The sequence below is a fragment of the Haliotis rubra genome, unplaced genomic scaffold, assembly GCF_003918875.1.
Source record: "Haliotis rubra isolate DU_JTF1 unplaced genomic scaffold, ASM391887v1 Scf819, whole genome shotgun sequence".
Taxonomy (NCBI): domain Eukaryota; kingdom Metazoa; phylum Mollusca; class Gastropoda; order Lepetellida; family Haliotidae; genus Haliotis; species Haliotis rubra.
In genome coordinates, this window is record NW_025767545.1 from 452,194 (window position 1) to 462,711 (window position 10,518).

Consider the following 10,518-nt stretch of genomic DNA (forward strand, 5'->3'; position numbering starts at 1 on the left):
ATATTCCTTTCGCATATGGATGGTCTGGATACATGTCATGGTACCCTTACCACATGTACTAACCCGGGTAGCCCAGTGGTTAAAGTGGCTGTCGTCACTGAAGACCCGGGTTTGATTCTCAATATGGGTACAATGTGTTAAGGACATTTCTGTTGACCTCGTCATGATATTGCTTGAATAATGCTAAAGGCGGCGTAAAACTAAACTCACTCACTCACACGTACAAACCGCTGACCTGTCTGATCCGGAATCAGTCTTTCACATCATATATACAGTATAAGGACTATTTACCAGGCTTCCTAACTCAGCGTCATGACCATGTGATTATAATTCAGATAATGAAAACTTTTCAGAAATCTTTGGAACATTTACTCAAACCAGCGTTTTATCTTAAGCAATATATACACAAGGCGAATACACTCATCTCTTTAGATTGATTACCTGTGATCTGTTTAAATTGATTTTTGTTTTTGTTTTCGTAAACATTTATACTGTTTCTCAATGACACGTTTATATCATAAAGCGTCTTTGCACTGATGTATATTTGTACGCCTCGTGTTTACAACAAAACGGTACACGTTCAGTGATTACAGTGTTTAGGGTCAGTCCATCCATGTGGCGCTCGCGTTATGACAACAGCAGAATCCTTCGGGATTTGTGATCGGCGTTCTCCTGACTACCTACCATTCAAAAATGGCTTTCACGGCACATGTATCCATTTCAACACCACCAACAACAACAGTTGCTGTCTATTGGTGGCACTATGTGACGTTAAATATTAACTCACTCACTAATGATAACTGAGCTACCCGTTGCAGACGCGAAGGCAAAATTCAAAGTAATCATTTTAACAAGTGACAAATGGATCTGTATTATTTCCCCACCAGGTTACGTAAACTATTGTAGGACTGATGTTGCAAATTAATTGTAATGAACTTTAAAAAACTACATCATAAACTGTTTGAAATAATACTTTGGTACGAACACACCTCTACGCTGGTTTCTATTCCAGCTAGACTCCATTGCTATAACTGTGCCAAGGGACTGCACAACACACTCAAAGACAGAATAGGGCCATGTCGTAACTGAGTTTAGGGTCCCATCTCCCTCACGGAGTAACTGGGAATTGGGGTGCCAAGGGATCCTGCAACATTGACTGAGTATTGCCATTCCGTGTCGTCATGGTCAATGTTAGCCATGACTCAACAACTCACCCGGTTTGGAGAGTGGTGAAACACATGCTTACGTCACCTGTCAGATATTCCATCAATTTAACCCACGCCCGGAATGAATTGATCATAATAATTACGCAAAAATGATGATAGTTTTATATAGGTAACCTTTTTTAAAAGGCGACTTTAAAAAAGGTTCCTGTTAAGTCACGGAGAAACATGAAGGTACATGTAAACACATTTACAATGCTTGGGTTATCCAGGGTAATAATGACATTGTGTTAGCGCTTTGAGCAACCGCAAGTGTGTGGAAACAGGCACTTTATCTTTTAGAGTGAGTGAGTAAGTGAGTTGGGTTTTACGCCGCTTTTAGCAATATTCCAGCAACATCACGGCAGGGGACACCAGAAAGCGGCTTCACACATTGTACCCATGTGGGGATTCGAACCCGGGTCTTCGACGTGACGAGCCAACGCTTTAACCACTAGGCTACCCCACCGCCCCTTATCTTTTAGAAAACAATGTTAAGAGTGATAATAGAAAGGAGAGCGCAACTGCATGATAATTACCTTTAATTGTTTTTTAATTTACATTTTGAAAAATATATAAAATACAAGAAGCAATCATGCTTGTTAAGATGTAACGGCGTATACATTGTTTTGATCCCCTTAATGTGTTTAGCTTCATGTGATGACAAGTAGATCTGTTTTCACAGGTGTTAGCAGACAACACTATCCACAGGACAAATGCCCCAGGGTTAGTTTATTACCTGTAGAATAATATATCAAACGTTTTATGTTATGTATTATTCATCCCGTGTCGATATCTTCCACTTTAAGCGCCAACAGATACATTTACATTAAAAGTAGTACTGTTGTCATCAATCGATGCGTTAATCAGCTTTTAAAATTCTCCCGTAAGAGTTCCGTATCAAAATAGGTAACAAGCGGCCTTGTGTCGTCAGAGCCTCCAATGGGTATTGGGTGGTTACAATATGATACTCTATTTTTGACTTCCCATGGTAAATTACGGTTCAGAGAAGATCGCAATTGGTGGACAATAATACAAACGCCTTTTATACAAATCATTCAACGAAGCATTTACTTTCAAAGATCTGTGTATATATCTATTATTTTTGGAAATCGGCAATGTGTATGACCAATGTCCCGACTTACTTTATATAATCAGGGGTGTAGCTACCATTTTAAAAAATAAGCCCAAGCTTACACATGATTGATGCTAGAAAGGTTGGGCAAGCCCTCAATACTATCTAAATATAAAGCTTGGCAACCTATCGGGCTTACACGAGAAAAATGGCTTGCTACGCGACTGATGCTACAGAGAGAAACAAACAATAAGGGCGTAATGCTTTGAGATAAGCGTTGGGAGGTCGCGTTGTTCACAACAAGCAAGGGAGCATTCATTTTACTTGTTATAGCATGCATTTACATAACTCACTGAACGGTCCCTGTATCCGGGACCTTACCGTTCCAACATGGCGCTAGGAGACGAAGTGGTACTTTCTTCTGACCCCCCAGAGGTAATATTCTGATATTACACAGGAGTTAATGAAACATTTGCACTTAACTACATCACATTCAATCCGTGTTGTTATATATATGATGATCTGATTCAACATGTGTACGGTATAACCGATGAAGCCGAGATCGTGTCAGACGAATATGCTCGTGACACCGGTCACCTTGATCGAAATCACAGCTCAATAACCCACACAAATCTACCATTAAAAGCCATATCTGCTGCATTGCTTGAAATGTTTTGTTATATCTTCAATTTTCGTAGACAAAAATTGCGAAGTTTCATGTAAACGTTTATTTGCTTAGCATTGAAGATAATGATCTTTGTTTCATTAACTACTTCATTGAGGAAAATGTGTTCCCCTGCCCTTGGATATAATTGGGACATATTTTCCTACAATATAAAGACGTTTTAAAACAAACAGCTGTTTCTTTCATGATCCTATAATTATTTTGCCATGGCATGAACCTCCTCATCAGTTCGAGCTTTGAAATTGAATAAGACTAAAAATATATCACTCACAATCAACTTCAATCTTTCCCCATTCTTCTGGAAATTCTCTGTTCAATGAGATTGTATGTACTCATTTTAAGCAAAGCAACTGACTGAAAACAACCTCTGAAAATATGGTACATATTTGTTTCTACTGTTGCCATGGATCCCATCACCATCTGAACTAGCTGTGGATAACTGCACAACAAGATATAAGCTATTATATACCCAGTCGGTATAAAACAATTAATTTGTGATGTTTCAACCAGAACTAAGAAAGTTGTTTGACATTCCTGTTTACATCCTAATATTTCTAGGCTTGTCAGCACAATACCAAAGGGTCACCAAAGAGGTAGAGATATGATTCCATGCTTTCTTGTCACATCCAGCTGACGTGCTCACTCACTCACTCATTATACTGTCATTGTCATGAATAGAAAACATCTTCTGTTTCTACCAATAATGTGAGAAAATGTTCACCTCAAAACCTTAAATTAAAACAAAAATGCCTGTTATGGAGAAGCAGTCCGCATCTAAGAACTTAAATTGAATCTGAAATAATTGTGTAATGTCCCCTGTTTTTCCCATCTACAGAGCAACAATTTGCATGTAAAGTGCTGACAACCAAGAAATAACAAAAGCGTATCCTTGTTTCATTCATGACCACCAACCACACTTCATGATGTATTTTTTGTGAATGATTCAAGCATGTAAACAATGTCAGAATGTGACACATCCTTATTAAGTTTGAAGGGTCTTCAAAAACTAGGGTTAAGGTAGTTGTTACTTTATGATTTCAAGTGTGATATTAACATTATTCACATGAGGTTTTGTTTTTCATTGTTACAGGAGGAAGAGGAGGAGGACCTGGTGGTGAGCTGAATTCATTTGAGTCCTTGTCCATGTCAGGTTTATATATTAGCAGGGTTACACAAGGCCACCTGTCTCTTTGACAAGTCAAAATCTACAGGGACAGGTTGTTTTGACCCAACAAAATCGAGGTGTTAAACATGACATACTTGTTCATAGATTTTGTTTTTATTTAAAAGATCTGTTCCAAAACCGTCTGAAAACTTAGTGTCATATACTTCCAGTAAATACAAAACAGAAATCAATGATTATTTCACAATTCTTTCTCAACATGCACTAGATTATTTACCTCTTTACCCAGCTTGGGGATTTTTATCAACATGTGATAAAACCATGTGAACTTAATGGTCTTGTCAATCATTTTGTATCATGTCTGTGGATATCAGTGTAAGAGGGACAAAACAAGGACTGGTTGGCTCAGAGTATAATGTGCCTAAGTGAAGTATCGAGATTGTGCTGATTCATGGTATCACTCATCCTCGATAATCTCCAGGGTATACTCTCCACTATACCCTGGATGCATCCACTGCTTGGCCCGATAATTATATTACCTCCCTTTGCTGGCTCTGCATTCTCACAGTAGCCAGTCAGCTAAGCAGCCATTACATCCGAGCTTGCCAGTGTCAACAAAGATAGTGGTTGCAGTCACGAAGGTTTGTTTGCAGTGCCACTCAGATTTTTGAGGAAATAATACAGTCAAATTGACAGATCTGAACTCCTTCTACCTCTTTCAGAGTACATCTGCATCATTTGTGTTGTCAAGTTTAAACGGCTAGCTAATTTAAGAAGCAAAAGCGAGTTGTGATTCGTTCGCTCAACTTCCCAGCGTAGACACCTGATTGGATAAAAAGCCAGCCAAAGGAGGTAATAAAATCATCGGGCCAAGCTGTGGATGCATCCAGGGTATAGTGGAGAGTGATCGTAACGTATACCCTGGATATTATCGAGGATGGGTATCACTGAATCTGGCATTGAACCCTAGTACAAGCAACAACATACTCACCTTTTCTCAGGTGCCTTTATCTTAACGTCATGTTACAACTATTCATGCTGTTGGTTTTGTTTTTTTTAGGATCCTCAGGACACAATGAAGGAGAGTTGTGGTGCCTCCTGTGAGAAGTACAAGGCTGAGTGGGATGCTTGTACAGAGAGAGTCACTGGTCGGTCGGAAACGGCAGAGACTTGCACGCAGGAGCTGTTTGACTTCGTCCACTGTGTAGATGCATGTGTAAGTTGCAAGCTGGAGTAATTTTCTCTCTCTTGATCTGGAGGGAAAGAACATAGGTAAAAGCTAAAATGATAGAATCCATTTACATATGATTATGCTTTCATTCATGAAACATGTTAATGGTTTATAGCATTGTATGGTTTTGTTCTTTGCAATGGGTGGAAATGAAAATTAGTATCTAAGAAGAATTCCCCCTCAATTTATTTGTAACATGATAAAGCACAGGCATTTCAGCATGATTTATGAACAAATTATTAAAAAATTAATATGATTGGCACCACATGTAAATCTTACAGGTGTTAAGTAAATTAGTAAATTATTAGTTAAATACCTACTATCAATGATGGGTATGCTTGAGAGAATGTATATGGCTTGCATACTTTACACACAATTTGTGGAAGAGGCTTTAATTGTTTGAGAATTTGGCAAAGGTATCTTCACAGCTCTTCAAAAAAGATCCCTTCATTAGCTGCAGTGATGTAACTCTTAAATATCTGTCACGAAATAAAGTGCTTTAGAAAGTGGAAGACTGATAGTTGCCCCCTGCTGATGGACTACCTAGTTGAAGTCCTTGACCTTAGTGTTGGGAACCAACATGTATCTTCAACTTGGATGTGTATAATGCTTGTACTGACACTCCTATTACCACATAGTGATATGATCCCTTTACTTTTTTATGGAATATGGCATGGCAAGGTATTATCATGAATATTATTTCCCTTAAATATCAAACTTAACTTGACATGCTCATATGGGTGTACAGTAGTCTTTAGTACTATGAAATGATACAAAAATTAACCTTACTTGTTACTGTGTTTAATGAATACAGGTATTAAAAACTTTAAAGTTGTCATTGTTCTGACATAGTATATATGTTTCCATTCCAGGTAGCAAAAGACCTGTTTGCCAAGCTGAAATGATGATGTGTAGCCTAAGATAATTTTCAAGCATCTATATGTGAGGGACTTGAATGGTATCTGTTCAAGTTGAGGTGATCTAGAGCATTAGACTGACCATTTGTTGTTTTTGTTTAGCAAAGGCCATTCACTGTTCAGTTGTTCATTCATTGGCTCTCACCAAACTGTTTTGTACAAATATTTAGTGTGGACAAGTAAATGAGAGTAAAATCCGAACTTTGTTGCGTTGTCTATTTGTTACATATTTTCAAGATGGAGATGTTTGCATTCCTGGTTTTGAAGGGGCATTGGGAAGCCTATTTGTGAACCCGGCTCGAATCCCCACATGGGTACAATGTGTGAAGCCCATTTCTGGTGTCCCCCACCGTGATGTTGCTGGAATATTGCTAAAAGCGGCGTAAAACCAAACTCAGTCAGTCCTGGTTTTGAAGCTTATTATGAAGTATACTGCCCTATTGAGCTCAAGTACTATAAGCCATTTTCTTTAAATGAAATTGACACTGAAGACTCATTGCATGAGTACATGTACTTTAAATGAGGGTTGGGTTTTCATATTTCATTCAGTATAAAACTATGCTCTACTACAGACACTGCTTGTTTATCAGCGGCCTGTTGCCAGTTGAAGTCAAGTCTCTTTGCAAAGCAATAAACTTGCTTAAAACTTGAGTCTGAAAACAGGTCCAGATATATACATGAATACGTTTGTTTCATTCTGATATATTTTCCAATAGACTGTATTCTTATGTGGCCAGATGCTCAACACTGTCAAAAGACCACAGTAAACGATGCTTAGATGAATTGTGGTTGAGCTTAACAGTTCCGTTATAATTCACATATAGAGGAAGGTGTGTCATAACGTTTTCAAGCACTCACCGAAATGCAATAAAGAAAACATCCTCAATTGTCCAATGTTTTTATCTCCATTTATGATTATGTAGTAATGATGAATATCCTTGATCCATTTGCCACCATAGCTGCCTTTTCAAGTGACACCTTTTCCCTGTCATGGTACCTGTGGATCCGATCGCCTCCGTGGTGTAGTGGTTAGAGCGTCTGCCCGGAGAGCGGAAGGTAGCGGGTTCGATTCCCCAACTGCGTCATACCAAAGGACGTTAAAATATGGTACTTGTTGGTCCCTGCCTGGCGCTCGGCATTAATGGGTACACGAAGGACTGGCCGGCCCGATATAATGTGGCTGAGTGGGGTATTCATGCTTCACTGCAGCATGGTATCTCAGTGAGCTAGCACTATAAAAACAGCTTAAGTCTGGGCTAGTACAAGCAGCCGCACATACACACGCATCACCTCGTTATATGAGCGAAATATTCTCAAGCACAACCTGAAACCCAATTTCACCTTACCTCACCTGTGGATCCTTGTCCGTTATATCAATTCCGGATCAACCTGGTTCAGACTAACAAATTACAGTCATACAACTACAGCGCTACTAAGTGGAGCAATAAACAAACGTTCACGGCTTATAGATAATTTTTCTATGCTACACAAACTACCGACTGCCTCTATGGCTGGTTACTGGTGATTCCGCGAGTCCTTCTATGTGGGACTAAGAGCTAATCAATCAACTCTTGTAACAACTATCATGACCAAATGTCTATGGATCATTTATGAACTGAGTTGTGCGAATATCATCAGTGTCATCTACCGAGTGTTCAGACATTATCATTAACTGTGCAAGTTCTCCCCTTGGTACGATTCTCTTCGTTAACCCGTGATCTGGTGCTGACATCTGCTGCTCATCCATATAGTGTGAGGGAGTGAGTATGTTGTACGCTGCTTTAAAGGTCACATGCAACCAAAACATCAAACTTCATTAAAACACAATTATCACTTATTCATGACATATAATATACATTGCTGATTATGAAAAAACAAATAAACAAAATTATAAGCGTACAATCGCAAATCAAAAGTGCAATATTTGGTACTTGGGTTTACTTCCCTCGAAACGAAGCACCCGGGAGACTGAACCCAGTAAGAGCGGGTGGGTGTGCACTTAAGTGTAACGAAGCCTTTCATTGGCTGGTTCATTTGCCAAATCGCTGAGGGCTCATTGTGTGTGTGTATATATATAGATGTTGGGTTTTGTAAATACTTGCTCATTGTTTCTGTATTTGTGTTCGATCCAATCAACAAACACTGAGATGGTGAACTACTGCGTGGCTGGAAACTGTCGTTCGTCCAAGTACAAAGCAGGACTTGAAACTGACAATCTGAGTTTGCACCGGTTTCCGTCCGATCCAGTCATCCGAGAAAAATGGATGCAGTTTGTTTGCAACCCACAGACATAATAACATGTCATGTGTTCAAGTATCACACCTGCCTGTCTGTGTAATTACATAATGTAACAGAGACAGAACTCAGGTGCACGAGCCATAAATCAATGTATTTTGTTTATGGTGTATAGCCTGATACGTTTCAAGTACAAATTGCATGTGGTCAATGATTGAAGTTGAGTATTGCATATTGTCATTAGCAGACACATAGGTGTCAATAAAACAGACATTGAGTTTTGTCTGTGACAGAGATTGCTTATCACAATCAACATATTTTTCTGTTTCCATAGACATGTATTAAAACATTTCAGTTTTCAACCTGAGCAATTTTTAAGAAAGAAATTAGTATTTCTAATGCTACACTTTCTTGAAAACTTGGTTTGCAAATCTGCCAACCCCCAAAAAGCAAGACGTGAAAACATATAAGAAAAAGCATGGGACCAGTGTATTTTTATTACTGCAGACCAAAGATGCTTGTAATCACAAGAAACATCTTTTGTTCCCCAAACCACAGCGATAATCCTTGCACGCATCACTTGCTGTGTTTTTACGAGTCGCCTTCCCGGTTCAAGCCGTGTAAACCTAATCACTGCGCATGCGCTATGGGCACAGCGCAGCACAGCTGTTGAAACCACTTTTCACCCAAACGCTGGGGTGAAATTAGTTAATCGTTTGAACTTCGATTTCGCGGGGGTTGTTTCCTCGCGTTAATTATCAACTTTATAAGTTGAATTTGCATTTTTGATAATTTGTTACTGTAAGTCCATACCGAAAGGTATCAGAATCTGCAAAGTTGTGTTGTCCGTTGCATGTGACCTTTAAGCAATATCCTAGCAATATCACGGCGGGGGACACCGGAAATGAGCTTCACACATTGTACTCATGTGGGGAATCGAACCCGGGTCTTTATCGTGACGAGCTGATGTTTTAACCACTGGGCTACCCCACCGCCCGCTCATCCATATAAGCATTGAGTCTGTAAGGCGTGTATATTTTCATCGTTATATGTCTATACAAAAAGGTCCCAAAACTGTTGCAGGAAGCATCCATATGACCATAGCCAGCCAGTTCGTATTTAGCCAGGAACCATTAATATGTCCACTCAACACACGATTCAATAACGTGAACAAAAGGTAAAGTGGTCTCTGGAATATATTGCTTAAATTATATTATTTTATAAATGGCAAACACAGCGATCTGAAACAAGTGAACTTGCTTTGGGAATCTGGGTGTTGTTCTTCTTTCTTTCTTTCTTTTTTGTTTGTTCCAGTGTCAACATAAGAAACTAGCAATGACTATGTCTTTTTGTTTCTTGATTATTTAGAAACGTTTCGGTGCCTCTAAATATAAGATTTTAGCGAGAATTTGGAGATTGTATACACTATTTTACTAGATCTATATATTGCATCTGCAGAAAGTATCACTGAAATGGCTTCCACGGAGAAAATTGCGGTTTTCCCCGAGTAGTAGAACCCACACAACCATTTACAAACAAGATGATAAAAAAGGTCTTCTGAAATATTTCTGTGTTATGTTCTCTGGACTAGAGTTCATATTTTGGGAGGAATATGACTGTTGAAATATGTTATATTAAAAGAACGTTAAAAAAATAATAAGTTCGACGACATGATTCGAACTAGCATGATATTATTTATCCAAGTACCAAAAACGATGGTATTGAAATAAGATAGAGTTACCTCCCCTGCTCCCACGGTCGCCATATTTGTTAGAGCCATGGCAGTGTTCGTCCGTCAGATAACTCGTGCTCCTGTCTTGTTGCAGCAGTGCGCGAGATTAGCAGTAACACAGAATGTCAGCAAGAGGGGTTACGCAGATATGGCATTCACTATGGCATCGCCATCAGATGTAAGTGAATATTTCCCCGCTAAAAGAAATTACCGGTATCACGAAAATAAACGCACTTGCCAAACATTTCAAGGGCAAATAGGGTTGTTTGTTCCTTGAGGTTGTTGGCGAGCCATTAGCATTCAGTGTGCCCGTGAAGT

The 10,518-nt window shown here is 39.1% G+C and overlaps 1 protein-coding gene and 1 long non-coding RNA gene across 2 annotated transcripts; one reads left to right on the forward strand and one right to left on the reverse strand.

The window, feature by feature from the left end:
• The first annotated feature begins 2,595 nt into the window (after positions 1 to 2,595).
• On the forward strand, positions 2,596 to 6,434 carry LOC124261964 (cytochrome b-c1 complex subunit 6, mitochondrial-like). The gene is made up of 4 exons (XM_046696326.1): positions 2,596 to 2,712; positions 4,053 to 4,076; positions 5,146 to 5,301; positions 6,189 to 6,434. The coding sequence occupies exons 1-4, from the start codon at positions 2,668 to 2,670 to the stop codon at positions 6,219 to 6,221; spliced, it is 258 nt and encodes an 85-aa protein (XP_046552282.1). The 5' UTR covers positions 2,596 to 2,667; the 3' UTR covers positions 6,222 to 6,434.
• On the reverse strand, positions 6,331 to 6,747 carry LOC124261965. Its single transcript, XR_006894479.1, has 2 exons — positions 6,628 to 6,747; positions 6,331 to 6,488 (listed from the first exon to the last, which is right to left on the reverse strand). It is a non-coding gene; the product is annotated as an uncharacterized LOC124261965 (long non-coding RNA).
• Positions 6,748 to 10,518: the final 3,771 nt, after the last annotated feature.